This window comes from Nyctereutes procyonoides, unplaced genomic scaffold, assembly GCF_905146905.1.
Source record: "Nyctereutes procyonoides isolate TBG_1078 unplaced genomic scaffold, NYPRO_anot_genome, whole genome shotgun sequence".
In the NCBI taxonomy this organism is placed as follows: Eukaryota; Metazoa; Chordata; class Mammalia; order Carnivora; family Canidae; genus Nyctereutes; species Nyctereutes procyonoides.
This window is the reverse complement of record NW_026575049.1, coordinates 1,046,824-1,074,705: the sequence shown is the minus strand read 5'-3', so window position 1 is coordinate 1,074,705 and position 27,882 is coordinate 1,046,824. Positions and strand designations below refer to the sequence as shown.

The 27,882-nt window shown below is 43.1% G+C and overlaps 2 protein-coding genes across 7 annotated transcripts in view; one reads left to right on the top strand and one right to left on the bottom strand.

Annotated features, from left to right (window-relative positions):
- The first annotated feature begins 135 nt into the window (after positions 1–135).
- LOC129511822 (60S ribosomal protein L7-like 1) lies at positions 136–1,164 on the top strand. Its single transcript, XM_055328903.1, has one exon. It carries the CDS (start codon positions 259–261, stop codon positions 1,027–1,029), a length of 771 nt encoding a protein of 256 aa, XP_055184878.1. The 5' UTR covers positions 136–258; the 3' UTR covers positions 1,030–1,164.
- A 4,885-nt stretch (positions 1,165–6,049) lies between these two features.
- LOC129511964 (17-beta-hydroxysteroid dehydrogenase type 6-like) overlaps positions 6,050–27,882 on the bottom strand; it is a 38,155-nt gene continuing 16,322 nt past the window's right edge. For 2 of the 6 annotated variants that reach the window (XM_055329139.1, XM_055329140.1), the window contains exons 2-7: positions 22,517–22,608; positions 20,742–20,830; positions 16,681–17,013; positions 13,630–13,888; positions 9,546–9,709; positions 6,050–6,853 (exon numbers count right to left, since the gene is read on the bottom strand). In XM_055329139.1, coding sequence (XP_055185114.1) covers positions 6,636–6,853; positions 9,546–9,709; positions 13,630–13,888; positions 16,681–16,993 — 954 coding nt within the window. In that variant the 5' untranslated portion in view covers positions 16,994–17,013; positions 20,742–20,830; positions 22,517–22,608 and the 3' untranslated portion in view covers positions 6,050–6,635. Of the gene's footprint in view, positions 6,854–9,545; positions 9,710–13,629; positions 13,889–16,680; positions 17,014–20,741; positions 20,831–22,516; positions 22,609–23,290; positions 23,657–27,882 lie in introns of those variants that run through there. The other 4 variants (XM_055329138.1, XM_055329143.1, XM_055329141.1 and 1 more) reach the window with 4 other exon arrangements.

Here is a 27,882-nt window from a genome sequence, read left to right as displayed (position 1 = left end):
TTATTCTGAATGACAGCCTTGCTGGGTAAAGTATCTTTGGCTGCCTATTTTTGCCAGTCAGCACATTGAATATATCATGCTACTGTCTTCTGGCCTGCCAACTTTCTGTGGAGAGATCTGCTGCTAACTTTGTCTTCCCTTGTAAGTTAGGATTTTCTTTCTGCTTGCCTGCAGTGTTGAGTATTTGGACCTTATCCAATGTTGGCAAGTTCTAAGTAGGTGCGCTTGGGTTTGCTTGTTAAGAGGCTAGATTCTGGCATGAGCAGTAGCCGCTGCTCGGGAAACATGGCGGAGCAAGTGCAAAGAAAAAAGATCCCTTTGGTTCCAGAAAATCTCCTGAAAAAGAGGAAGGCTTATCAGGCCCTTAAAGCCACTCAAGCAAAGCAGGCGCTTTTGGACAAGAAGGAGCAGAATAAAGGGAAAAAGCTCAAGTTTAAGCGACTGGAGTGGTTCCTACATGATTCCTGGCGGCAGCAGCGTGACAGGGTGCGCCTCACACGCCTGGAAGTGAAACCTCATGGCTTAGAAGTGCCAGATAAACATTCCTTGGCCTTCATTGTACGCATCCAAAGGATTAATGGGGTGAGTTCACTGGTACAGAGGACCATTGCAAGGCTGTGCCTGAAGAAGATCTTCAGTGGTGTCTTTTTCAGAGTAACCCCCCAGACCATGAAGACACTGCGGATAGTGGAACCTTATGTGACCTGGGGATTTCCAAATCTGAAGTCTGTCCGGGAACTCATCTTGAAACGTGGACAAGCCAAGGTCAAGAATAAAACCATCCCTTTGACGGACAACACAGTGATTGAGGAGCATCTGGGGAAGTATGGTGTTATTTGCTTGCAAGACCTCATTCATGAAATTGCCTTTCCGGGGAAGAATTTCCAGGCCATCTCTGCGTTCTTACGTCCTTTCCACCTCTCAATGGCCCGACATGCTACCAAGAACAGAGTGGGCTTCCTCAAGGAGGTGGGCTTACCTGGCTATCGAGGTGAACGCATCAATCAGCTCATTCGGCAGCTAAATTAAACCCAGAATATCTGGAAGCACAGTGCATTGGTGGCATGTGTTTTGTCTTCTGGAATTGTTACCAGTATCTTCAAAGAAGATTATTTTCTGCTATATCTTCAGAAACCAGAGAGAGGGTCAAGGACAAGATGATGATGCTCCTGGCAGGCACTTCTGACCACAGCAGTTTCAAGGAAAAATTCCAGTGTATTTTCCACATTGCCTGCCACTGCCACCTCTCAAATCAGCAGAGGACTCATGCCATAGAAGGAGTCCTGCTGCATCACATCTTCTGTTCTGAGGTTTAATGGTGAACGAATACCCAAACGTGAATGGAAGATGGCAGTGGACCAAGCTCAGGGACATACTTGAACCTGGGGGTTCTGGGGCCTTGTTTTGGATAGACCTTGAAATAGTTACAAAGAAGAGCACAAAAACAGTGCTCAGCTGTCTCTGCTGTGAGTCCATGTTCTAACTTTTTGGGGACAGCTTTGCGAGTTCTCACACTTGACTGGCCCCTGAAGTGTATTTGGTGGCATCCTTCACCTAGCCTGCCATTGGCTTGGTCCATTGCTTTAGCTCAGGATCTTAACCTGTTCTTGGGTCTATGAGAAGGGAATAGCACTTTTCCCAGAAAACCCATACACTCAGATTTTTGTATGTTCATAGACTCTTCTTAGGGATCCATGCGCCTATGTAAGGAAGTCCTGCAATACCTGGATTGGTCACCTGGGCCCTGACATTGTTAGTCTTCTCTGGTCTCATGGCCTGTGGAAGACCAAAGCTTACCAAGATAGCTTTTCCCCTTGAATCCAATTGGGTGTTTCCTAGGAACACATTGGTAGGGCAGCCCGGGTGGCTCGGCAGTTTAGCGCTGCCTTCAGCCCAGGGCGTGATCCTGGAGACCCAGGATCAAGTCCCACATCAGGCTCCCTGCATGGAGCCTGCGTCTCCCTCTGCCTGTGTCTCTGCCTCTCTCTCTCTCTCTCTCTCTCTCTCTCTCATGAATAAATAAAATCTTAAAAAAAAAAAAAAGAGGCTAGATTCTATTTCCCCTAGAGCTTAAGTTTAGCAGCACTCTGCTCGCAGACTTGGTGAGTCCCGCGGGTTTATGCTGGTCTTCTGGGGGAAGGACCCACTGCTACTCTCTCAGGCACCCTTGCCCATGTTAAGGGGGCATAGCTTGGTATAATTGGCTCAAGTCCTCACTGTGAGTGCTATGGGGTGGGGAAAGGAGGCAGTTCACACCCCTGCTGTTCAGGAAGCCCTCACAGAAGAGTGAACCATCTCCCCTCATGTGTCCCAGGCTTCCCTCGATCCCTGCCTTCACCCTGTCTGTGTCTAAGCTATCTGCTCCCCCAACAGAGCAGTGCTCCTGCATTTTATCTCAGGTCCACTGGCTGGGTTTCAAAATTCCAAATTTGGGGCACCGGGCTGGCTCAGGGGGTTAGCATCTGCCTTCAGATCAGGTCATGATCCCAGCATCCTGGGATTGAGCCCACATCAGGCTCCCTGTGCAGAGAGATTGCTTCTCCCTCTCCCTCTGCCTGCTGCTCCCCTTACTTGTGCTTTCTCTCCCTCTCTCTGTCAAATAAATAAAACCTTTAAAAAAACACACACACAAATTTTAGGGAGCTAGGGAGGCATGGACACTCCCTGATTCTCTGGAGGACAGTCTCACTGCACTATAGCTGGTGCCAATTTGTCCTAGAAGGGCAGTCACATGAATGCACAGAGCTTGGAGTTTGTGGCAAAGTGCAGCAAAAAAGCTGGTGTCCAGGTTAACTGCCCTTAGCATCTCTACTCATATGCTAATGAGTGGGGCAGCTCAATGGCACTCGCTCTTTTGTCCCCCAGAGAGACAGTGCCACCTCACCCAAATGCACTCCAAGAAGAACTGTTTTTCCCAGTGCAACTCCAGGGATCCTCAAACCATGCGTCCGCTCCTGGGCCTCTCCCATCCTTCTCCACAGGAGTACCAATATATCTGCCAGGGTCCACCCAGCGATGTGCAGACTTCTAAAACTTTAGTCTTTGAGCTCTGCTGCTTGTAAAAACTTGCAATACTCAGCCCCTTCCATTTTCCCCATCAGTGGTTTTGGGGAAGTGTTTTTCTTGTGCAATGCCCTGAGCTCTGTTCTCTCTTTGTCACTCTCCCCTCTCTCCCTGATCAGGACACCCTTCTCTCTGCAGCAACAGTGATTGTTTTCTCCCCCAAATCATGTCTCAGCATCTCCTACCTTCCACAGTGTGGCCTCTTTTCTCCTGGTTGTGCAATTTGTTCTCTCACTCCTGAGATTGATTTCCTGGGTATTCAGAATGATTTGATATTTGTCTAACTATGTTCTAGGGATGAGGTAAATAGAGGGTCCTACTACTCCACTATTTTAACCCAAATCCTTCCACTCAGCTCTTTACATTTTTTTTTTGTTTAAGATTTTATTTATTTATTCATGAGAGACATAGAGAGGCAGAGGCAGAGGGAGAAGCAGGCTCCCTATGGGGAGCCTGATGCAGGACTCAATCCCAGGACCCCAGGATCACGACCTGAGCCAGAGGCAAATGCTCAATCACTGAGCCACCCAGGTGCCCCCCCCTTTTTTTCAGCTCTTTACATCTATTGGTCTATCTTTGCTTTGCATATATTTGTTCATATTATTTTTATAGTAAGTCTAATGCTCAGAGGAGGCAAGTTTCCTTTATCTTGTTCTTCAAAAGTCTCTTGGTAGTGCATACCTTTTTGCTCTTACTATTAAATTTGAAAACCAGCTTTTTAATTTGAATAAAATGCTGTTGGAATTTTAACTGGATTGGATTTATAAGTTATTTGGAAGAAACTGATATATCTTTTTCTGATATTGAGACTCCCTATTCATAGTGATGGTATGTATTTACATTTTACATTTATTTAGGCTTTCTTTAATGTCTTGCAATAAAATTTTATAATTTCCTAAGTGAAGGCATTGCATATCTTCTGTTAGATTTATTCCTAGGTACCTTATATTTTTTTTGTTGCTGTTGCAAATGATAGCTTTTTATATTACAGTTCCTATATAATGTCTGAGATTTCCTTCAATATAAACCAGGTTTGAATTTAGAATCATGTTAATGTTTTACATATTCAAAAAATAGAATCAGGGCAGCCGGGTGGCTCAGTTACTGAAGCACTAAGCCTTCAGCTCAGGTCATGATCTCAGAGTCCTGGGATGGAGCCTGTTCAGTGGGGAGGCTGCTTCCCCGTCTTCCTCTGCCCCTCCCCCCACTCCACTCATGCTCTCTCTTAAATAAATTAATTAATTAATTAATTAATTAATTAATTAAAAAATGAAATCAATGAGCTTGCAGGGGGAAAAAAGGTAAATTAAATACTAACAGGAAAGAAATACACCAAACTGTGTTTTGAATGAATAATAAGAATACACTGAATGAAGAAAAAAATCTAATGTTTGCAAGGAGTACTTTGACTATATATTTTCTGTTTAAAGACAAACACACACACACACATAAATATTAAACTCCATCTGGTAGATTTTTTAAAAAGTTGTACGGGTATAAGAATTCTAAAAATATGAAACACATAATGACAACAATGGCTTATAACTAATTAAATAAGAATCCATGAGTCCATTCTTATAATAAATTAAAAAATAAAGGAGATGGAAATTTCAAGTTGTAGATGGAATGAGGGAGTTAAAAATCACCATTTGTAATCATCACAGTAATAACTGATTTTAAAAAGAATCATTAATAATTATAAAATTAGTAGGTAAAAGTTTGATGAGGAACAGGATATTTATATAATCTCAAAATATCCTTACAAATTACCTATTAATTACAAAAGAAAAAAATTAACTTTATAGTGGAGAAACTTGGCAGACTCTGTTTTAACCAAGGGTTCAAACTTAACATCACCAATAATGAGATAAACTGACATCTATGACCACTGATATGATGCACGGAGAGGGACACAATATTACCTCTGTGGCATTTTTGCCAAAATGCATAACCTGAATCTGATCATGAGGACAGGCCATACAATCCAAATGGGGGGGATGCTTTACAAAATAACTAGTACTCTTCAAAAATATCAGTATCATAAAAGTTGTTTTTTTGTTTTTTTGTTTTTGTTTTTGTTTTCAGTTAAGAAGCTATTATAGGTTAAATGAGAGTACAGGGAGATAACAACTAAATCAAAGTATGACCCTGTATTTGATCTGTTGAAATGCAATAGATAATTCTATAATATGTTTAACTGTCTAAAAAATACTACTGATAGTGTTTTGACATCTGGGACAACCAAAAGTAAAAAATAAAAACAGTGCAAGTAAAAAACCAAGGCAATGAGGAACTCTCAGAAAAACAACCAAAAAAATCATGGTACTATAAAGGAAAAATACTTGACTAAACAGTACGCAATAGTCACATACTTAACAAAGTCAACACTATTAATTTGACTGAAAATAAGATAAAACTTTATTAAAAATATGGAAATATAGGAAACAGCCAGGAAAGTGGTATAAATAAGGTAATAGGAAAAATCAACAGGATTTTCCTTAACAAGAAATCAACTGAGAATGTCTAAACTTAATAAATCAAGAAGTAACAGTATATTATTTACAAATACAGAGATTACTACCAGAAGAAGTAGCTAAAAGTTAAAAGCATTTACCTCTGAGGAGCAGCAATGAAGGGTTGGGAACTGCTGGCTTTTTTTTTAAGCGTTTGAATGTTAGCTGAACATTTCACTATGTGTGTTTGTGTATATTTTAGATTTTATTTATTTATTCACGATAGACAATAGAGAGAGAGAGGCAGAGACACATGAGGAAGGAGAAGCAGGCTCCATGCCAAGAGCCCAACGCAGGACTCGATCCCCGGACTCCAGGATCGTGCCCTGGGCCAAAGGCAGGCGCCAAACCGCTGAGCCACCCAGGGATCCCCTGTGTATATTATTTTAATGAAAAACATTAAAAACCACTTATTTTTAAACAAAGAAGAAACATCCTCAAAAATAGCTGGCAACAGAGAGAAGGCAGAAATATTTCATTTAAATAAATGAAATATTTATTTAAAGTACCATAGTACAGATCCATTTCAAATAAACAGGCCCATATATTTCTCAATAGTCCTCAAGCAATAGTGTATAATTGCACAGGAAAACTAGTCATTTTTGTAAAGAAATAATATTAAAACAAGTTCAATTGTTTTCAGTCCACTCTGTTTAACAGGCAAAGAAAAATGATGTATTTGGAAATATTCTAATGAAAAAATGCTTAAAACAGTAAAAATTTATTCCCTAAAGGAAAAAGCTTTGGATATCTAGAATATAAACATGTTAATTCCAAATAAGGATTACTGAGATACTAATGATCAATTTCAGACTTCCCTCTTCTTCATTTCTTTTTTTTTTTTTTTTTTTTTTTTATTTACGATAGTCACACAGAGAGAGAGAGAGAGAGGCAGAGACACAGGCAGAGGGAGAAGCAGGCTCCATGCACCGGCAGCCCGACGTGGGATTGGATCCCGGGTCTCCAGGATCGCGCCCTGGGCCAAAGGCAGGCGCCAAACCGCTGTGCCACCCAGGGATCCCCCTCTTCTTCATTTCAAGAGCCATCAAACTAGTTTTCTTAGACTGCTTGGGCTGGTTTGGGCCAGGATCTCGTCAATATGTAGTCTGCCAGTGATGTAGGCAAATAAGATAAAGGAATGAAGAAAAACTGAGAATCCCAACCAGCTGAATATCGAGTGCGGGGATGCACAGATGTCAAAGCATGTTCCATGCAGTCAGTGACCAGGTTCAAGTTTGTGCTACATTTCAAGAGCCCTTGTTTGACGCCATTGTGATCTGTATACAAAAAGAGAAATGACGGTTAACGATCTTACTCCCTGTGGTTTTGGGTTTTTAAGATTTTATTTATTTATCTGAGAGAGAGAGAGGATAAGTGGGGGACAGGGGCTGAGGAAGGAGAAGCAGACTCTCTGCTGAGCACAGGGAGCCCATCCCAGGACAGGGGCTCCATTCCAGGACCCTGAAGTCACAACCTGAACCAAAAGACACTTAACCAATTGAGCCACCCAGGCGTCCCAATCCTTGCATTTTAATGTTAAGATCCTGTTATACGCTCATAGAAGTCTAACTACATTTTATTTCTACAAGGATTAGGCTGATTAGATCTATGCTTCCCAGTGACAGCCACTAGCCAAATGTAGTTACTGAACTTAAAATATAGCTAGTATAACTAAAAATGGAATTTAAAAATTTTAATTTTAAAACTCAAATCCATTGTTGGAAAATGTTTTAGTATTTTTGGAATAACAGAGATATGTGAATCTACCTTTGCAACTGGAAAGTTTTTAAATCCTGGTGAGATATAATTAATATACCATAAAATTCAGCCATTTATTTATTTTTTTTAAAGATTTATTTATTTATTCATAAGAGACACAGAGAGAGGGAGAAGCAGGTTCCCTGCAGGGAGCCCGATGCGGAACTTGATCCCACATCCCGGGATCAAACCCTGAGCCAAAGGCAGATACCCAACTGCTGAGCCACCCAGGCATCCCAAAATTCAGCCATTTAAAGTGAAATCAATGGCTTTTAGTATATTCAGAGTTATGCAACATCACCACAATCTAAGTTTAGAACATTCTTACTATCCCCAGAAGAAAACTTATACCTATCAGCATCACCAACCCAGCTGTAGGGTTGCAGTCTCTGTGGATTGCCTTTTCTGGACCTTTCATATACATAGAATTACACATTGTAATCCTTTGGGACTGGCTTCTTTTCACTAAGCAAAACGTTCTCAAGCCAAATGTTCTCAAGCCTCTTCCAGGCTGTAGCATGTATCAGTACTTCATTCCTTTTTATTGCCAAATAATATCCTATTGTATGACTACTGTCTTTTGCGTACCCATTCATCAGTTGATGGACATTTAAGTAGTTTCTGCTTTTGAGATATTATGAATAATACTGCTGGCAACTCTAAATTTTCTTAATCTATAGATGAAGTATTTCCTAGGAAAATTTAGCATCCAAGTTGAAATATGCTGTAAATGTAAAATATGCACCGATTTTCAAAGACTAATAAGAAAAAAGAATATAAAATACCTTAACAACTTTATATTGATAATAAATACTGAAATGATAGTATTTTGGATATGTACAATTAAATAAACTGGATTAGAATTAATTAATTTCACTTGTTTCCTTCTTTTGAAGTGGCAACTAGAAAATTTAAGATTACATATACGGCTCTCGTTATATTTCTATTGGATAGCACTGTAAATTATCCTGATCCATGACAACTCTATGAACATTTCAACTCCTTTTATTTATTTTTTTTTCAACTCCTTTTAAATTATGAAATATATATATATCTTTTTATATCTATATATACTTTCATGTATAGCCACTATAATAAATTCTATTTTCCTCTTAATTTCTATCATCAAACTGTATGTATCCAGAGGGGGAAAAATTCCCAATACACAGTTTAAAACCTTAGATGGGGAAGAGTTTACAGCTATGGCTGGCCCTGGCATGCTGGGAACAGTTCCCTAGCGAGTTCTGAAAAGCTCAGGCACTGTTTTGTGCCAGCTTTTTCCTGATCCACTTTTTCTCCCCTGTGCTAATGGTGACGCTCTTGGGCCGTATGCGCCCAGAAGACAGTGCTGCAGGTCAGGAGTCTTCTGTTCGACTTCTGTCTACCTCCTTTTCGCTGGATGACAATACCACTCAAAGCCAGCGACAAGGCTGCTGCTACCCTACCCATCACAGGGTCCCTTTATGAAAGGAGAGCTGCTCCATTTGGCCTTGGCAAGTTGTTGACTTCTCTGTGTGAAGAAAAAGCATTGCTTCTCCCAGGAAGATGGAACCCCACACCAATGTGCCTAACTTATTTCTATGAAGACGACTGCCTTGCACCCACTCCCAAACTGCCTTCTCTTCCAGGTCATAAGAATGACATTCTTACAAGAAATTGAACCATCTCACTCCAATGAAGCTCCTGGGACCTGCATATGATGTCTAGTCTCTGGACACAGTCAATAAGGCCCTGCAAAGCTAGCCCTAACCCACTTCCCTCTGCCCACACACAGCGTTCCTCTTCCTACAATAAGACATGGAGTTTGTGGTTGGGCCCTTTGTTACCAAAAGGGTAGACAATACTGAAGGCTGGACTTTAGTTGTGCAGGCCTCCCACACCAGCCCCACCAAACTACAGAGGGGCACACAAGATCCAGAGGTACCATGCCTCTAACCATGTAATCCCTCCCTCCTGCTCAGGTGGCCAGGCCCACAGGTGACAAAGCAGCACAAGCCTTGGTCCTTGGCTATCTATATAACCTCTTCCTCAGCCATGGCAGCCATCACCAACAACCATGAGAGCACTGGGACTTTCCCAAACCCCTCCTGTCCTGGGAAGGTTTTGCTTAAGGACCTCTGCTCTCAGAGGACCTGCCAATCATTCTCACCAACCCTCTTTTCCCCTTCTCATGCAAGGTTATCTATTATCCTATCCAAAAAAAAAGCTCACGAGCATCAAAGAACTTCTGTCCATAGGCTTCCTTAATATGTGTGGGGACTTCTTCCCAGGCTTGCTTTAGTCTCTCTAGGCACCACGCCACATGTGTCATTCCGGTCCTGAAGTAGCCGGGTTCAACTATGCTGATCTTCACCCCAAAATGTCGAAGCTCACGCCTGAAAATAAAAACCCTCGATTTAACTCTTTTGATTGAAAGACACCACAATTTCAACGCTCTCAGGGAGGAAAACAAAAAAGAACAAGTTTATAAAAACATCTCTACTGAATATTTTAAAGGATAAAGAAATGGAGAGGAAAAAAATTTTTTTAGTATCTCTAGGTCCAACAAATTGGGACATGATCATACAAACTACCATAACCATTCAATTCTACATCCACTCTTTTCAGAGTTATTAAGTACCTGCCATGTATTAGATGTAGAACCACGAAGAATACAAGGAATAATAAAGAAAGTTAGCATTCTTATGACAGGTATTGTGCTAAGTATTTCACATGCATGATCTCAGAAAATTAACACTCAGTTGCTTGCCTCAAAAAGCTTACAGTGGGCAAGTCCAACAAGTAAGCAAATAATTGTCATACAACTCAAAAGAATTATAAAGGAGAGGTATTCGAGGGGCTATATAAGTAGAGAGGAGGAGGCAGACAGATTTCTGAGGGAGTCAGAGAAGGCTTCAGTGAGGAGAGAATGTTTCAGTAGAGCCTTGAAGGATAAAGAGGGAATTTCTGAGTAAAGAAAGGGGATGAACATAATACCAAGTAGTGGAATCATATCCACAAGAGCATGGGCTTCTGAAAAATCACCATATATTCAAAGTCTACAAGAGACCATTAGTGGAATATAACATGGGCATTAAGATTACAAGTCACTGGTCGCTCTAGAATACTCAGGTTAGTTCAACAAACAGTTCCAAAATATTTATCAGGGGCTGAGTATGTAGTAGCAGGTATGGGGCTAGGTGCTGCCTTCACCAAGTGAAGGAAGATGGCATCGTGACCACAGTGGAGGTATCCTCTAGGTGTTTAGGAGACAGTGATGAGGGGTGCTCCCTAATCTAGAGGTTCAAGTAGCCTCACTGGAGAAGGTGAAGCCCAAGCTGATATCAAGAAGAAATGTTTGAGGAACACCTGGGTGGTTCAGCGGTTGAGCGTCTGCCTTTGGCTCAGGGCGTGATCCCGGGATCCAGGATCGAGTCCTGCATCGGGCTCCCCATGAGGAGTCTACTTCTCCCTCTGCCTGTGTCTCTGCCTCTCTGTGTGTGTCTCTCGTGAATAAATAAATAAATCTCTTTTTTTAAAAAAGAGAAATGTCTGAAATAATAGTCCATAAGAAGGTAAAACACAAAGCATCATGACCCTCTAAGCAGTGAGTGACTGGTCCTCAAAGTGTGGTCCCCAAATAAATGGCAACACCAGCATCTGGGAGCCTGTTAGAAATACAAATTATTGGGCTCTAGTCTAGATTTATAAAGTCAGAAACTCTGGGGGTGAGACCCGACAATCTGTTTGAATAAGCCATCCAAGTGGCTCTGAGACATCCTAGAGGTTAAAAACCACTGTTCTAAAGGAAAAGCCTCCCTTTATCAAAGCAAAACCTAAAACTTTCCATGGTAGAGCCTCAGTGAAAGATCCTCCTGCTGGAGAAGAGACGGCTATGCAAGCCAGTGGCACCTCTGCCCTAAGATTTCACTTCCCCTTGCAGCTTCCTCACTGTGATCCCCATCACACCACAACATCTACATTCCCTTTAAAACTCCAACTCAAATGTGGGACAGAACTTCCTTTCCCTGTTCCGCCTTAGCACAATTAAGGCACATTGCAATTTTCTAAAGGAATTTGTGATTTGAACACTGGAAGGACATTCTTTGCTCTTGGTCTGCGAATGAGTCAAGGGGTCCAGAGACACCAGTCATGAGTGGTGGTAAACCAGCAGGAGCAGCCACGTGGGGGCAGGCAGAACGTCAGTTAGGCTGCAGGCCAGGCAAGGTGCCTGCTACACGGTGACGACTCACATGACTTCCTCAGGTATTTCCCTATTCTCTTCCTAGGCAGATAGTACAATGTGCGTGTTATAAGACATATCTACCAGTTATGGCACATGGTGGCTCAGTAACGGCCCCCAGAGATCCCTGGAACCTATAAATGTCACCCTATGTGGCACTTCACAGTTGTGATTAATTAAATTAAGCATCTTGAGATAGGGAGATTATGCTAGATAATTTGGGTGTGCCCTTAGTGCAATCACAACTATCCTTATAAGCGACACAGAGGCAGATCTGAAAGCCCATAGGGGATGAGAAGGCAATGTGACCTTGGAGGCAGAGACTGGAGTGATGTAGTCACAAGCCAAGGAATGCTGAAAGCCACCAGAAACTGGAAGAGGCAAGGAACAGATTCTCCCCGAGAGCCTTCAGAAGGCACCTGGCCCTGACAACAACGTGATTTTGGCCCAGTAACACTGATTTCAGACTTTGGCCTCCAGAACTGTGAGGAAACAAATACGTGTTGCTTTCAATGTGTATGGGACACCTGGCTGGCTCAGTCGGTAGAGCATGCGATTCTTGATCTTGGGGTTGTGAGTTCAAGCCCCACGTTGGGTATGGAGATTACCTAAAAAAATTAAGTCTTTTTTTTTTTTTAAAGATTATATTTATTCATTCATGAGAGAGAGAGAGAGAGAGAGAGAGAGAGAGAGGCACAGACACAGGCAGGGGGAGAAGCAGGCTCCATGCAGGGAGCCTGACATGGGGCTCGATCCGAGGACTCCAGGATCACGACCTGGGCTGAAGGCAGCGCTAAACCACTGAGCCACCCAGGCATCCCTAAAAAAATTAAGTCTTAAAAAAAAGTTACAACAGCTATAGGAAGCTAATCCATAGTGCCTAAAAATATTCACAGCTCATTTCCAAGTAACTGCCCTAAAGTCAGCCCCCACTAATGGGGAGACTAAGCAGCAATATTTCGTGCCATGTGACTACACCATCATGTCCACAGCTAACTGGACCAGGGAAGGTACTGGATGGGGAGGAAAGCCCTGCCTGGGACGGGATGGCTCTGCCTGTTATTACCTGTGTTATGACTATGAAGACTTACTAACCTCTGTGCCCCAGTTTCCTCACACCTACAATAAAGATACAAATAATACCTTCCTCATTGGGTTGCTGTGAAAATTAAATGACCTGTTAGATGTCAAGTACCTACAACAGTGTCTGGCACAACAATAAGTACACAAAAATGTCACGTAAGAGGTCACTTGGCACACACAGAAAATAAACACAGCTGATAGAGTCGTCTCTCTTGGGAATGAAAATGTAAAGGGAAATATAAAAAGGAAGAAGCTGACAGAGCAACATGAAGCTAAAACACTGCCTGAAAAAAAGCCAGGAGGTAGAGGCAGGGCCAATTAAGGGCTGTGGTGAACTGAAGTCCTAAGAAAAGAAGTTCTTAGATAAAGAAAAGATATACAAAAAAAAAAAAAGAAAAGATATACAGAGTAAGGAGATGAGCGGCTAGAGAGAGAGAGAGAGAGTCTCACCAGGGAGAGACAAGGCCAGGCTCACGTTAAGGAGGAAGGAGGACAGTCACCTTCTCTTCAGAAATGAAATTTCATCAAAGATAAATCTTGAGAATTAAAGTGTGATCGGTGGCAGGAGACAAAGACCTAGGGTCGAAACACAGTTATGCCAAACCCTGGTTGTGGCAGGTGAACTTGGGAAAAGAGATTTAAATCTGAGCCTCAGTTTCCTTTTTTTTTTTTTTTTTTTTTAAGACTTTGTTTATCTATTTGACAGAGAAAGAGGGAGAGCACATGCAGCGGGAGTGGCAGGCAGAGGGAAAGGCTAAATCCCAGGACCCTGGGATCACAACCTGAGCCGAAGGCAGACGTTCAACTGATTGAGCCACCGAGGTGCCCATGAGCCTCAGTCTCCTATATAAAACAGACTAGTAATAATATCTACAAATCAAGATTTTTAGAGTAATGAAACGGGATAACGTAGGTGAAAGCAATCAGCGCAATGGCTTAAACATATTTAAGTGCTCAAGAGATGCTTTTGTTTTAACTTAAGAGCATTACCTCAGAGTATCTGAAAAGGCTTCTACTCCGTACTTGGAGCTACAGTAGGCTCCTCCAAAGAAAGCAAGTCTTCCCAGAATGCTGGAGACGTTAACAATCCTCCCCCGTGCTCTCCTCAGCAAGGGAAGCATGCTTAAGGTCACTTCAATCAAACCAGTGAGGTTCACTTTGAAGACATCCACATAGGCCTCTATCTTCAGCCACTCGCTGTAGCAATGTGGGTGAAAAATGCCTGCATTGTTGACCAGGCCCCAGAGACCTAGAACAAAGTCAAAGCAGAAGTTCAGTTTCAAACAAAACTGACAAACTTTTTACCTTAATCAATCTTCCTGCTGACAACTAAAAAAATGTTAGACAAAATATATTCTCTAGGGCAGCCCCTGTGGCACAGCGGTTTAGTGCTGCCTGCAGCCCGGGGTGGGATCCTGGAGACCCGGGATCAAGTCCCATGTCAGGCTCCCTGCATGGAGCCTGCTTCTCCCTCTGCCTGTGTCTCTCCCTCTCTCTTTCTCTCTCTCTCTCTCTATAAGTAAATAAAAAAATCTTTAAAAAATATATATATATATTCTCTAATGTTTCTGAGTCCATCAGTTTGTAACAAGAAAGTATAGGGATCCCTGGGTGGCGCAGCAGTTTGGCGCCTGCCTTTGGCCCAGGGCACGATCCTGGAGACTGGGGATCGAATCCCACGTCGGGCTCCCAGCGCATGGAGCCTGCTTCTCCCTCTGCCTATGTCTCTGCCTCTCTCTCTAGCTCTCTCTCTGTGACTATCATAAATAAATAAAAATTAAAAAAATATTAAAAAAAACAAACAAAAAAAGAAAGTATAGAAAGGTCAAGCCAAAAACTAAGAAAGGGCGGGAATCCAGAAACAATAAAGAGGACACTGATACCAGCTTTGATTTGAGGGAATTTGCCAACCAATGTGAATACGGGTTTCAGTATTTATAGCCTCAATAAGATATGAAGTCCAGGGCCCACCTAAGGTAGGGATTCTAATAAAAAATAGTTTCTTCAGGACACCTGAGTGGCTCAGTGGTTGAGCATCTGCCTTTGGCTCAGGGCGTAATCCTGGGGTCCTGGGATCGGGTCCTGCATCAGGCTCCCTGCAGGGGGCCTGCTTCTCCCTCTGCCTGTGTCTCTGCTTCTCTTTCTGTGTCCCTCATGAATAAAATAAATAAAATCTTAAAAAACAAACAAACAAACAACTATGAGTAGATAGGATCTATTCAGCATTTGTTGAGCCCTTAACAGGTACCAGAGAATATGCCAGAAACTGGAAATACAATAATGGGTAAGGAAAGCCCGTGTCTTCAAGGTAGCTCACACTCTAACAGATGGGAAACCAGTAACAATACAACAGAAATAAACTGCAAGGCACAGCACAGAGGCTGTAACTCCCCAGAATTCCTGACTCTGCCTGGGATACATCCTCAGAGAGGATATAATATGTTGAAGTCAACTTTCAAGTCAATTTTTTAAAATATTAAATCTCCTGCAACCCAACAAAACAATGTTATTGCTAGTCTGCAACTCCTGGGGTGAAGAGAGGTTTAGGAAGGTCAATTAACAAAATCTATGGATTCAGAAAACAAGAGGGAGAGACAGGAAGGGGAATGAAGAGGATCTGGATAAAAATTAAACTTAGAAGTGAAGACTCGTGGGGTGCTTGGGTGGCTCAGTCAGTTCAGTGTCTGCCTTCAGCTCTGGTCATGATCCCAGGGGTCCTGGGATAGAGCCCTGACATGGGTTCCCTGCTCAGTGGGGAGTCTGTTCCTCCCTCTGCCCTTGTCCCTGTTCCTGCTCTCTCCTCTCTCAAATACATAAATAAAATCTTAAAAAAAAAAAAGTGAAGACTCATCCACAATTGCCAAAAACTGTAAACAACCAAGATGTCCTTCAGGAGGTGAATGACAAAAAACTGCTATACATACAGTGGAATATTATTCAGTAATAAAAAGAAATGAGCTATCAAGCCACAGAAAGACAAGTAGGAAGCTGAAATGCATGTTGCTAGTTGCAAGAAGCCATTTTAAAAGGCCATATATACAATGTGATTCCAACTACATGACATTCAGGAAAAGGCAAAACTACGCAGACAGGAAAAAGATGAGTAATTGCCAGGATTCATGGGGGTTGGAGGGCACAGATGGCAACCAGGTGGAACACAGGATCTTAGGGCAGTGAAACTATTCTATATCATACTATATGGTGGATACATGTTATTTGACATTCAGCAAAACCCACAGAATTGTACAATACAAAGTGGACCCTAATGTAAACTATGGACTTTAGTTAATGATAACATATTAATATTGGCTCATCAAATGTAATAAACGTATCACACCAATGTAAGATGTTAATAACAGAGGAAACTGTAAGAGGGGTTATAAATGGGAACTGTGTACTCACTTTGAATTTTTCTGTCAATCTACAATATCTCTAAGAAATACAGTCTATCGATCAGAAAAAAAATATTTTTTAGAAAGAAATGGACCAAAAGGCTGACTTCAAAGAATGACTATGTATTTCTAAATATATGTATATATTATATATATATATTTTTTTTTTAATTTGAGAGAGAGAGTAAAGCAATGGGAGGAGCAAACAGAGAGGGAGAAGCAGATTCCCCAACAAGCAGGGAGACCAACACGAGACTCAATCCCAGGACCTGGGATCATGACCTCAGCCAAATTTGGACTCTTCACTGACTGAGCCATCCAGGGGCCCAGGAATGACTATATTTTAAATGGTAGCAAAGGGGGAAAGAATCAGTTTCTTAAGAATACCTTGAAAATTGTTTAAACATAAATAACTATGTTATAAATACCCCACTGACAAGGTGAAATAATAGCTTCAAATCTATTTGGCTCATTTTTTAAGGTAAACATTGTTAAGGAAATGAAACACTACCAAAGAGCACAATCATCTTTCGAATGAAAAAGACAGCCTGCTGTCTTTTAAGCCCTGCTTTTGAGATTTTATATATAGAGAGAAAATTTTAACATCTTCATGCCCAAGTAAATAAAAGGAGAAAATACTTCTCCATACCTCTGTCCCCCACACGCTCCTCCACCCACTGGGTGGCTGCCAAAATGCTTTCTGTCTTGGTGACATCCAGGATCACCGTGTCCAGCCTGTCTGACGTCTGGCTTCTTAGCTGCTGGGCCCCCTTCTCCGTCAGACATGCAGCCAGCACCCTCAAGCCTCGCAGGTCCAGCTGCCTGGCCAGCAGGTTCCCGAAGCCCGAGTCACAGCCCGTGATGAAGACGTACTTGTCCTGGAGGTGGCTCACCACCTGTCTCTCCCGGTACCAGCGCAGGAGGTAGTACAGGCCCACGAGGGCCACCAGGGACCACCACATGGTGAGGGGACCTCCTTCCCCTTCAAAAGAAAGAGAACGGCTTTTATTTCATTTTGTCCTTTTCTCTTTAACCAATTATCTACTGAGTATATACTATATGTCAGGCATTGCACCAGATGTTGGGGACTCCATAGTCACTAATGCTCAAGGAGCCACAGTCTAGAGAGGGGATCGGAGGTAACCAGACGAGTGCAATGCAGTGAGGTGAGTGCCATAGCAATATACACGCAGTCTAATGAGGCTGCAAAGGAGTATGACCACTGCCTACAAAGTTAGAAATGGCTTCACAGACGCATTGATTTTGGAACTAATTCCTGTAAGAGTTCAAAAAGTAGACCCCGATGAAGGGCATTCCAGGCAGCAGTAGTGTGTACATGAACGAAGTGGTGAGCAGCGTAACTTCCTGATGCCTACAAGCAGTTCAGCACGGTGCGGTACTGAGCATAGAGAGGCAGGAAAGGCTCAGACCATGATGGTCCTTGTGGACCACACTAAGGAATCTGGACATTATCTTGTTGCTATTATTGGGAAGTATTAAATTAAGGAGTAAGATGAACAGATTTAGCTTTAGAGAGATCTGTCTCACGGTGGGAGTAGAAGGTATATTTAACAGGGCTTTGAGGAAGGCAAAGAGACCAGTTAAGAGACCCAGCTGTTTGGGTGAAATAGAGCAGCCAAAGCAGTTTGTAGGGCAGCCCTGGTGGCTTAGTGGTTTAGCGCCGCCTTCCGCCCAGGGTGTGATCCTGGAGACCTGGGATCGAGTCTCACATCAGGCTCCCTGCATGGAGCCTGCTTCTCCCTCTGTCTCTCTCTCTCTCTCTCTCTCTAATAAATAAATAAAATCTTAAAAAAAAAAGCAGTTTGTAAATAAAGACCAATTAAGATGCCTTGTTAAAATAAGTGTTCAGGGATCCCTGGGTGGCGCAGTGGTTTGGTGCCTGCCTTTGGCCCAGGGCGCGATCCTGGAGACCCAGGATCGAATCCCACGTTGGGCTCCCGGTGCATGGAGCCTGCTTCTCCCTCTGCCTATGTCTCTGCCTCTCTCTCTCTCTGTGACTATCATAAATAAATAAATAAAATAAAAATTAAAATAAAATAAAATAAGTGTTCAAAGATGCCCACATTTCTTCATGTAGTTCTAGAGAAAGAGCCACCATTTGGGGGGCAATCTTTAGTGTTGGGTGAAGTAATATATGATTCGTAAGCACATAACCACTAACAAAGATGGATGTGAGCCCACTAGGACATCGGAAGGCCTGGGTGACACCTGCATGACACCTGCATGAGGTGACTCTGCCATTCAAAATCTCTGGCTTGGCATTCAGGCCTTCCCAGAGGTCTGGCCCTTGACTTACTCCTTAGGCTTCTTTCTTGCCACATCTCTCTTGCACCCTATTTTTCAATCATAACTAGCAGCTTTCAGTACACAATTCACAGTACAGGCTTTTCACACCACAGTAGACAATTCTCTCAACAATTCCTTTCTTCCAGCCCTAATCCATTTGACAAATAATGCTCATCTGTTAATACTTAGCTGAATCATTTTTCATTCAAGAAACATCAATTCAATATCTACTACGAGTCAGACACAATGTTAGGCACTGATAAACAACAGTAAACCCAGCAATGTTCCATTATTCATTGAATTCACCATCTAAGTGTGAAGGCCAACAAGAAAAAGCAATGGAACAGAATTAAGGACAAGATGCGCTTGGCAGATCTGAGGTTTCTTGAGAGAGTAAAATAGAAGTTGATATCTAAAGGATAATAAAACAATAATAATAATAACAATAGCTAACAACAACAATAGCATAACACTTGCTGTGTATCAGGACCTTCTCTAAGCATTTCCCATATATTAACTCACTGAATTCTCACAACAGCACTCTATGGCACAGTCCTGTCCTAGCCCTGTGTTAGGTTCAAATGCCAAAACAATTAGTATTGCAAGTGATTCAGTGGGGGAAAAGGGAGGAGTGCAGGAGTAGATGGTAATGTGGGTGTGAAAGGAGAGAGCGAAGGGAGGATTTGAGAGGAAGCTCCTTAAAGTGTAGGACAGCCTACACTTTAGGAAGGTCTCAACCAGGCCAGAGGGGGGCCCTTGAGCACAGACTGCCCAGTAGAATCCTGCACTGGGCAGAACTTGCTGGGCTCTACTGCTGCTGCCATGCCCAGTCACTGGCTGGGGGTGCCCAGAAGTGTGCCTCAGTATACATTCCATAGCCGATCCAAAAGCAACAGCTGGAGGCTGCGAGTCAACTGCACTCCTTAAAGCAAAAAAGACATCTGAGTAATGCACCTCCACAACTGCCATATTACTTTATAGATGAGCACCGAGAGATTAAGGATAGCTCAGGCAAAGTGGTGGGGAGAGTGGTCCAGGCATAAGATTTTCCTGACCCCTCTTGACCTGACCCCTGGTCTGACAAAATGGACTGCTTCCTTCCTGGCATCCCCACCGCAGCCTGCACTTGAGTGGATCATGGCACTCACCAACTTGTTGCAAGGCTTCCTCCCACTTTTAGATGAACACCCTGGAGAGCCCAGGGTTGTGTATTCATCTGCACCTGGCACAGTAAATGGTACACAGTCGGTGCTATGTTGTTAGACAAATGCTGTTAGATAAATTAAATGAAAATATCCTGAGGTGGGGATGGGGGTGGAGGGACAAACGGAGAAAAGAACAACAGGAAGAATGAGCCAGAGAAGTTATAGAAAGAAAGCCCAAGGAAGCCAACGTTAGAGGGGCTTCATGAGGATCAACTTCGCGGCATGGAGGTTCACTGAATACTAGCAGGTTACTGGCGATCGAAACAAGACTCTTAGGGAGTTAAGAGTAAAGACGCCAGCCTGCAGTGGGCTGATGGATGGACTGGAGGGCAGAAAGTAGAGCCTTTCAAAAGAGTCTGGGAAAGAGAGGAAAGAAGGCAATAGCTCTAGAGGAATGAAGGGTTATGATACTGTGATTTATAATAAAATATATACATATGGTCTTTGCTCATTTCTGGCATAATGTTCCTAAAACACTTGGAATTTCCTAAGTGAGGAGAACACGAAGCTGTCTTATCATGTAAATGAGGTTACTTTGCAAACCACACCTAAGGATGAGGGAAGCAATAATGTGATTGGAGGGTTGGAAGGAACCCCACCTACTCCTCCACCTCTGGGAAGGGGAAAGGGGCTGGAGATTGAGTCCAATCACCAATGACCGATGATTTAAATCAATAATGCCTATGTAATGAAGCTTCCATAAAAAAGCAAAAGAATGGGGTTCAGAGAGCTTATGAATTGGTGAACACTTGGGAGATTCCAGGAGGGCTACATGCTTAGAGAGGGCATGCAAGCTCTGTATCCTTCCCCACTCCTTGCTCTAGGCATCTCTTCCATCTAGCTGTTCCTAAGTTATATCCTTTTATAATAAACCAGTAATCTAGTACATACAATATTTTTGTGAATTTTTTAAATTCCAGTATAGTTAACATGCAGTGTTATATTAGTTTCAGGTATACAATATGTGATTCGACAATTCTATACATCACCTGGTGCTAATCATGTTAAGTGTACTTTATCCCCTTCACCTATTTCACCCACCCCCACCAACCCCCCCTCTGATGACCTTCAGTTTGTTCTCTGTAGTTAAGCGTTTCTAGGAGTTTGGTGAGGAAGTCTAGCAAATTAATATAACTCAAAAAGCGGATCACTGGAACTCCCAATGTGTAACCAGTCGGTCAGAAGCACGGGTGCTAACCTGGCTGGTAACTGGCATCTGCAGTTGGGGTGGGGAGGAGGCCGTCTTGCAGGACTGAACCTTTAACCTCTGGGATTTGATGCTATCTCCTGGTAGACAGTGATGATGTGGGAAACAAAGCAGAAGGAAAATTATTAGATTTCCTTATTATTTACAAACCCTTGACAAGTCCCTGAAACAGAGAGTGATGTGCCTCTAGGGATTCAGCTGCCTAAAAGTTAGTATTTTGCTAAGAGCAAAAGGCAATCTTAGCCCAGGACCCTGAAGCCTTCTTTAACATATAAAAATCCCTTTGGAAATGTCCTTTATCTCTACCTCCCAAGATACTTGTTGGCAATCATCCCCCAGCCATTTGAACCACTGATAAGCATCTGAAGGGTCTCATGACTCAGGTTTTATCAGACAGTAATAAATGACCTTTTCCCAACAATAGATAGCCCCCTCAAGGTCCTGGAAACTTTGCTTCCAAAATTCCTTAGAGACTTATGATATCCCCAGCCCCTTCCCAACTTGAGTATATAAACTGCCACCCCTAATAACCCCATTGCAGCTCTTTCTGTCCACAGGCCCTGCCCCTGCCCCCATGCTTTCATAAAACCACCTTTTTTGCCCCAAAGGCATCTCAAGAATTCTTCCTTGGCTGTTGGCTCTGAAGCCCAACATCTTTCCTACATCAATGTCTGAATGGAGCTGAACTGGAGGACACCCAGCTGGTGTCACAGAGAATTGCTTGTCAGCGGGGACAACACCCCTCCCCCTGCCAACACACTGTAACTGGGTGCAGAGCCACTCAGGGTGTAGGGGAGTAAAACTGAAGGAGCCAGTGCATGGGGAGAAAATAACTGACAGAGATGTTTAATGCTCCCTCCCTCTCTCCACCTCTCTTCCCCTCTCCCTTTCCCTCCACCTCCCCACTCTTTCCCACCCCCAGCTTTCGGTCTTTTTCCAATCTGGGAGCTCTGCGTTCTCTAGCCCTTGCTTCCATTCTGCCTACCTGGCATTCTCTGGTGCACTCTACGGATGGCTTCAGCCTGCCTGTTTATTCACTAAAAGAGTAATTTCCTCATTCTAATCAAAGATGAAAATCCACTTCCCCATCAGAGAGCAGCACCGACTCCCCGGGTCCTACTCTTCAAGCACCGCATACCCAGCAGCAAGAAGACAGCTGCAGAAGAGAGATGCCAGGCCAAACAGAATCTCCAGACGCGGGCCACACCTAAACGCGAGCTAAAGATGCCCTGACTGCTTCAAATATCAAACCCCAAGTGGTCTGCTTGTTTTACAACCATCCATCTGCAAAAGCCGGGCACTTAGGCCTCCGCCTTTGACCCAGGAGATTTATAGACTGATATACTACTATTTCTGGATTTATCAACCCTAGACAATTTCGACTGATTTCCTGTTGAGGTAAGGGGAACTTAGCTCTTTCTCACACTACATCGTCAGTCTCTCTTTCTCATCCACATGATGCTACCTGGTTAATTTTCTTTAAGGAGTTTTGAAGTGCAACTCAGAAAACACCTTCATAAACACATGCACAACTAAGATCTAACCATTTACTCCAGGCCTAACCCCCCCACCCCACCCCCGTCTTCATCAGCATTTGAAGCTGCTCTCCCACAAAGATCTTGAAAGCTGAAACTGTCCTCTCGGACTACAGCCCTTTGTATCTTTAGGGCTCTTCCCCCTTCTTCCCTCACCTCTTCCGGTCTCTTTCCTCCTACTGTGCCCTCCCTTTCCTCCGTCTCTATTATTACAGTCCTCTTACGGCTTACCGCCTTGTTCAGTGTAGGTCCCCGGCCAGCCACTTGAGGGATGTTTTACTGGCCTCCCAAAGCCTGTATCATCCGCCTTCCCTCACTGGCAGCTGTCAAAGGGCACAAGGGAATGGCCATAAACAAGTTATTTGTTGTCAATTTGTTATCAAATCAATGATAGCTCTCCTCGGCTGGACTTTCGCTGATACAAGGCAGACCTTCTGTTTGCCTCCATCTGACCCTTCCCTCCTGTTTTCCCAATAACACCCACTCCAAATCTTCTCTAACTTTCTCGATTTCCCAACCGCCCGTTCACCGGGGCTCTTCTTCCACAGATGAGCTCCCTTCTTGCCTCCGCCAAAATCCAGACCAGCTTATCCTCCTTACAATTGAACCAATGGCCGGCACAATCTAATTCATACCCACATTTTACCTCTCCTTTCAGGCTGCCACATCCACAGAGGACATCCCCACTCTAAATGTCTCTTGATTCTGTCCTCTGGGCTGCCTCTTCTGTCTTCCTTCCTCCCTGAGACCAGGCTACCCCGCTACCCTCTAAATAACCATCCTCTCTTACCTCATATGGTCAAAATATTCAAAGAGCCTATGAACAGGTCCTCTGTTGTCCCACCACCCATTGTGTTCCCCAACCCCTTGTACTCCACCCCCCACTCCCATCACTCTCCGGAAACTCAGAGCTCACCAAGAACCTGGCAGCCAATCCTCTTATCTCTCCTCCTTCTCTGATATCACTGCAATAGTTAGCACTTTCCTTTTTTCTAGTAATCTTACCTGATTCTCAGATTCCAAGTGGCTCTTGGGTGAAGGAGGAGGTTGCTTTCAGATCACGCCAATGCCCTTGTTGGAGACTCTCTATGGCTCCCTATCACCCACAGATACAGTCAAAACTCCTCAGCGTGGCAAATAATTATAATAGTGAACAGTAATTAAGAACTTATCTTGTGCCAGGCACTGTTCAAAGCAACACACACATATGTGATCCTCATGCGACCACCTCATGAGGTATATGCAATCATTATACCCATTTTTCAGGCGAGGACACCAAGGCACAAATTAAGGCAAAAATTAAGTGCATTGTCCAAAGTCAAACAGAAAATGAGTAGTAGAGACAGGATCAAGTCACTATGTATATTCTCTCTCCCCTAGAAGACTTCCCATGGTCTGGCCCTGGTCTACTTTTCCCATTTAAGCTCCCTGCTCTCACAGGCAGAAGCCATCACCTGCTCCATCTTAACCACCCAATTCTGGGAACATGTTCCTCCCTTGACTTCTGAGATACTCCACTCTCCTGGTTCTCCTGCTTCCATCACAGTGCTCCTTCCCTTCCTCCTCCTCTGCCCTTCCCTTTCTTCCTATGCCCTAAATGCAAAGATTCCCCAATGTTCTGTCCCAGAATCCTTCCCTGCCTGTTCCTCACTCTCTCCTGGGCAATCTTATCCCCTCTCAACTTTCACTTCCACACAACTGCTCATATCTGTATCCCCAACCTGACCATTTTCTGAGGCCCTGTCCTGTATTTCTAATTTCCTTAAGTACTCTCCAGCCCGATGTTTAGCCAGATACTCAATATACCCAAGATAGAACTCATCATCTTCTCTCTTAAAAGTGCTTCTCCTCCAGTATTCCCAATTTCTATTTGTATTACATTTTAGCCTTAATGTGCTGACACATTCTCTTCCTTGCCACATATATTCCTTGAGATGAGGCTGTAGAGTCTGGCTCTGTTGTGTCTGGAGCACCTGTTCCCTCCTATTCACTCCTACGGCTGCATCCATTGTTCAAGCCTTCTACACTTAGTGCCTCTTGCTTGCCTATCATAGACGACTTCTTGCTGTCCCCATGGTGTCAGTCCCTTCCCCTCTCATCCACATGGTGCTGTCTGGTTAACTTCCCCAAAGCACAGCTCTGCTGATGTAACTCCACGTAAAGCATTGAACCTACTAAAAATATTCTAAGTTTAAAACCTTAGTTGGGTGTACAAGGCCTTCCATGATTAGGCCTCAAACTTATCTCCCTTTCCTCCCACTCATAGAGCCTATGTTGCAACCAAACGAAAGAACTGGCCGCTCTCCACCTAGTTGTGCTCTGGTCTGTCCATGCTCTTACCACTCCTTTTCCTGTAAATGCCCTTCTTGCTCCTCTCTGCACGTCAAATACTATCTTGTCCTCCCACAATGCTCAGCAATTCATACCTCCTCCATATAAAGCTCCCTCTGAAGCATCAACCAGCAGATAGATCTGTTCTCCCATAACATCTATTCATACCTCTCCCATATAACTCATCTCTCCAACAGGACTGGTACCCCTGGTGCAGTTCCGTGAGTGATTCATCTTTATAAGTGACACAGCAGCCACCTCAGGGCTTTCGTCCAGTATGTAATTGAATTGAATAAACAATTACCACTTCTGGAAGAGCCTGTTTGTTTTTCTGTGTTTTGTTTGTTTAAGATTTTATTTATTTATTCATGAGAGACACAGAGAAAGAGAGAGAGAGGCAGGGACACAGGCAGAGGGAGAAGCAGGCGCTCCCTGCGGGGAGCCTGATGTGGGGCTCGATCCTCGGACCCAGGATCCGGGATCATGCCCTGAACTGAAGGCTGACGCTCAACTGCTGAGCCACCCAGGTGCCCCAGCCCGTTGTTTTCAGAACAATTGAAAAACAATGCCACTGCACCTAATTGATCGACTATAATTATATGTCATGTATCCCCTGCAGTATTTTTGTTTTTCTTAAAGGCCGCTATTGTAATACATAGTGTTTCTACAGGCTTTTCCCCTCTGTAGATAGTTAGAAAGTATCTAACTCCACAAAGAGGCATGGAAGCAAATGTAATAAGCCAAGACTCTCCTACTCAACCTGACCACTCTGCCAGGAACTGGGCTTGTCCAAAGTCTTGTCCATTCTTCGGCTGTTCCATTTTCATCACTCTTCACTCACACTCAGTTGCTTTTCAAACCATACAGCTTCTTCTTCTTCTTCTTTTTTTTTTTGTGCATTTTATATCTTTATTTGATAGTCGGCAGTTGGTTAGTTCTCATCTACATTAACTGTCTGTAGATTTTTGAAAGTGATGACGGATACATAGTTAACCAACATATAGGGCTATTTTGGTCAATCTCCATCCTCATTATGTTTTCTGGACAACCACACACACAGATACAAAATGGAACATTCCTCCTTATTCCTTTGGCCCAGAGAGCTTTGTTGAGCCTGATGTCCATGCACACATCTGGAGTTCCCATCTTCTTCATGGCAATTTTTTGGATCTCTTTGAGTACCAGAGACGATGCTTCTTGAAACTCACTCTGTGAAGGTCGACGGTGTGTTCTCTGGTCACTACCATGTTGACAGCACAACAGTCCTTCTTTGTGGGAGCCACTCTGCTAGGTCCTGGTTGGAAAGGAAACCACATCCTACAAATTCTCTACTACTATTTCTTACTCCTCTGCTCTTCCTGACACTCTACCTTGGATTTTTACCTTCACTCTTCTCACCCAGCTAATCTGTCTCCCAGCTTACAGTTCATTCTACACATCACTGCTGGGTTCATTTTTCTCAGGCCCAGCCTCATTCATGTTATTCCCCTTCAGCAGTCCCCAGTGGCCCACCAGACAAAGTATAAACCTCACCAGATGATTTCAGGCCCTGTACCTAAAGTCCAACCTACTAATGTCAGTCTGCGGCTATTGTTAACCATGACCTTTTTAAGCCATTTACAAACAGTTACTGCTTTACTCAGATGTCTTTACAAAAGCTTCCAGCAAATGTTTCATCTTCAGAGAAATTCATGGAAAGGAATCTGACAAGTACTCTAGAATACAGATTTCTGATAACTTTCAAATCATACAACTGAACTGAGTAAGAATTTCCAAAACTGGTGGGAAAACTGGATTTAAACAGAACAAGAATTAGAATTAATAACATGGAACTAATGAACTGAAGAAGATTATTATAATTTTTATGACTCTTGCTTAAAACATCACTCATTCTCTAAAATTTTGCTTTTTCATATTTTAGGAAAACTTCTCTTTTTCTTGTAACTTACCAAAAATTTGGTAAGACATAGACATTTACTTTCTCTCCCTACCTGATCCCTCCATAGTTCAAAAACTCTTTAGTATTCTTTTTATGACAAAATAGTCATTTACATAAATTCAGTGAAAATCTGTTCTCCTTTTAACAGGACACAAGTAGAAAGACTGGTTGTATTACCAAAGCTTTGACTGGAATATCCTATTTTTTTAAAGATTTTTATTCATTTATTTGAGAGAGAGAGAGAGAGAGCATAAGCCGGGGACAGAGGGAGAGAGAGAAAGAGACTCCCTGCTGAGCAGGAACCCCCCCCTCCCGCTCCAGGATCATGACCTGAGCCAAAGGCAGATGCTTAAATGACTGTGTCACCCAGGTGCTTCAGAATATCATATCTTAAAGAGATGGGCCTAGACTCAGATATGATTAGACTTTTTTTAAAAAGATTTTATTTATTTATTTGACATAAAGAACACAGGCAGGGGGAGGAACGGGCAGAGGGAGAGGGAGAAGCCGGGCCCCTGATGCAAGGCTCGATCTCAAGACCCTGGGATCATGACCTGAGCCAAAGGCAGATGCTTAACCAACTGAGCCACCCAGGGGCCCATGACTAGACACTTTTTGTTTAGCTTCCAATTTTCTTCCATCCTTCTGATTTGGAACAGGTAAGAGCAAAGACTGCCTTTTGAATCTCCTTGGAAGTGACTTTACCAGGTCTTCTTCACTACTTAAAGGGCAGCCAGATTTCAGGGACTTAAACCTTGAAAATGCATCCACAGCTGAAGAAGGCCCCACCTACATCTGGTCCTACACAAGCAGTGGAGACTTCCAAATCAAAGTGAGTAGGAAAATAAGCTGACATTGAGATAGACTGCTTCTCTCCTAAGACATCAGATCAAGACTTCATACTTTAACTAAATATGAAATGCTTTCTTCTTCCCTTTCTTTCCTCTGGTGCTGACCTGGAAAGATACCATCATCCACATCTCCTAGGCCATGGCTAGGAGTGGAAACCTTCACCTTTCAGACTACTGGATTTGTCATCAAATTTTCTATCTGTCCATTAACAATACCATGTTACTGGAATTGGTTTGTGCCTTCTCAGAGTTTGCCTCTGTCTGTGGTGATTACCATTCCCCTTGAGTCTATGAATGGCTAAATAGCGTAGCTGGGTGATGCCTCTTAGGGTTTCTAACTGTGTCCCTAATTTCTCACAAGTGAAATAAGACATCTCAATGATTGGTTTCCCTGGATTGACATTATTAAGTTAGAAAAAACCTACCAGGAGGCATTTGTGACTCAGGATTCACTTTCTTTGTCAGAGTCATACTTC